At 38.0% G+C, this 2,517-nt stretch overlaps 1 protein-coding gene across 1 annotated transcript; it reads left to right on the forward strand.

Annotated features, from left to right (window-relative positions):
* The first annotated feature begins 1,840 nt into the window (after window positions 1–1,840).
* LOC113752283 (eukaryotic translation initiation factor 1A-like) lies at window positions 1,841–2,272 on the forward strand. Its single transcript, XM_027296407.1, has one exon. It carries the CDS (start codon window positions 1,841–1,843, stop codon window positions 2,270–2,272), a length of 432 nt encoding a protein of 143 aa, XP_027152208.1.
* Window positions 2,273–2,517: the final 245 nt, after the last annotated feature.

Below are 2,517 nucleotides of genomic sequence, written 5' to 3' on the forward strand. Positions count from 1 at the left end.
TGTTGCTATTAAGTAAAAAATGGATGCTACTAGTTCATCTGCATCGAAGGGAAAAAGAGAAGCTGATATGACTCTTGCTGCTTATGATTATGAAGATGATGGCTTTATTTTTTAACCTTTGCATTAACATGCAATCATCTTGAACAGTACAATATGTAAAACAGGGATTAGCTCATTGTTGCCTTTGGATGACTTTTGTTTACGGTGCCCAACTCAGTAGGACCATTTGTTTATGCTACTTCAGTCTACGTTTATCCAACCGGTATTCTAACAAAACAGATTGTCTAACAAATTTAACAAGATTTCACACCAGACTCAGTAGCAGCTGGCCCCCTTTGGCATTTGTTTCGCTTGTTTTCCTTTAACTCAGAACCAACAATGCCACCAAGACCACGATAATGCTGATGAAAAATTTCTCCCCTTTTCGCAACTTTTCAACTGTTTCTTCCAGCTTATTCACCTTTTTCAATATACCATGTATAAGAACCCTTCCTATTGGACAAATTTCCCCGTCAACCCATTCAAAATACTTGCACCTGTCGGACCTCTAATAAAACAACGCCATTTTGCAGAAATTCGTTAACATCAGATTTTGAGAAGTATGTTCATAGCACAAAGAGTTCTTGCTGGCCACGAAGAGCAGCCAAGAAACCTTCTTTTCGGATTGTCGCTCCGCTGACAAGTTGTTAGTTTTGTCCTCAATCCACAATTGTAGAAGGGCATTGATGAAATCGAAGAAGCAAAAATTCTGCTTCTCATTTTAATACTCCAGGTTCTCCACGGCCTCTGTTTCTGCCGGTAGAAAAATAGGGATTGAGCACGATGATAGTGCCTGCAAAACTTAGGGCTAGAAAGAATGAAAAAGAAGGCAGAGAGTTGACGAAGGTGAACACAAGTTGGCTTAGTTAACAAGTACGTGCCACTTCCTCGTCTTCTGTTCAAATTCTGTTATTGATGTCAGGACTATGTTGGTGGATGATAACTTAATTCCTATCAAAAACAAAAAAGGTTCCGTTATCAACGTGAGAACTGTATTGGTGGGTGATATGTAAAAGTGTCAGTAGACTATTTGTTAAAATTTCTCATCCCATAGATATGTTCTGGGTCGTGGTGATTGAAATTGAAACTACCCAAACTTTGTTTTTACCAAAAAAGGGTCCTGCTGCTGTTGCTGATGTGAGAGTGTGAAAATTATATTGGTGGGTAATATTTAAGAATCTTGCTCCCGAAGACATGTTCTAGTTTGTGGTAGTGATTCGAGTCGAATCCACCAAAACTTTATTCTTACCCACAAAAAAGAGTAAATAGCCAAAAATATCACTTAACTATTTAATATTGCACGGGTTGGTCACCAAACTTTTTTTGGGGCCGCAAAGGTCACCAAACTGGCAAAAACGGGCCAATAAGATTATTTTGTCAAATTCTATCAGTAAAACAACCAGTTTTCAACGGTCATTTTGTTAAAAAGATCGTTAAATTTCAATTATTTACCGATTATTTTATTGATAGAATTTGACAAAATAACATCTATGGCTCGTTTTTACTAGTTTAGTGACCTTTGTGGCCATAAAAAAGTTTGATGATTGATCGGTGCCATACTTAATATAATTTAGTAACTTTTTAGCCATTCACTCAAAAAAAAAAAAGCCAAAAGTTTTCCTATTTCTATTCTATAACGTAAAAGTCAAAATAAATACTCACACCAACACATCGAGAAATAAAAACTGTAATCTTCAACTATTAAAAAAAGGAGAGCTTTTATCTATCTCTAGGGTTTTAGAGGAAGAAGGTTTTCAAGGGAAAAACTAGAACTTTACAAGAAGGAGGAGGCAGGAAGAAGATGCCGAAGAACAAGGGAAAAGGAGGGAAAAATAAAAAAAGAGGAAAGAACGAAGCGGACGATGAGAAGAGAGAGCTTGTATACAAGGAAGACGGCCAAGAATATGCTCAGGTGATAAGGATGCTCGGCAACGGCCGTTGTGAAGCCATGTGCATTGACGGCACCAAACGGCTTTGCCACATCCGAGGAAAGATGCACAAGAAGGTTTGGATTGCTGCCGGAGACATTATCCTCGTTGGCCTTCGCGAGTACCAGGACGATAAGGCTGACGTGATCCTCAAGTACATGGCAGACGAGGCAAGGAGGTTGCAGCAATATGAAGAGTTGCCTGAAAGCATTCGAGTCAATGAAAGCGTAATGGACCCAGAGGACGATGATGGTGGTATCGATGATTATGTTGATTTTGAGGATGAAGACATCGATCGAATCTAGATATATAACTTCTGAATCATGTTATTAAGTTCAACTTCAATACGTTCAACTTCAATGTTGTTTCGATTTCGTTCTTGATTTTTGGAACTTTACCCCTTGGAAGGTTTTAGATTAATGTTTGTCACAGTTCAAGGGTGTTATTGTTTGAACTGATATACTTCTTCTTCTTCTTCTTTTTGGTTGGAATGTTCAACAAATGGAATTATTCAACTGATATTCTTGGTTCAGAAGTTTCCAATTCTGAT

This window comes from Coffea eugenioides, chromosome 1 (assembly GCF_003713205.1).
Source record: "Coffea eugenioides isolate CCC68of chromosome 1, Ceug_1.0, whole genome shotgun sequence".
NCBI classification, from domain to species: Eukaryota; Viridiplantae; Streptophyta; class Magnoliopsida; order Gentianales; family Rubiaceae; genus Coffea; species Coffea eugenioides.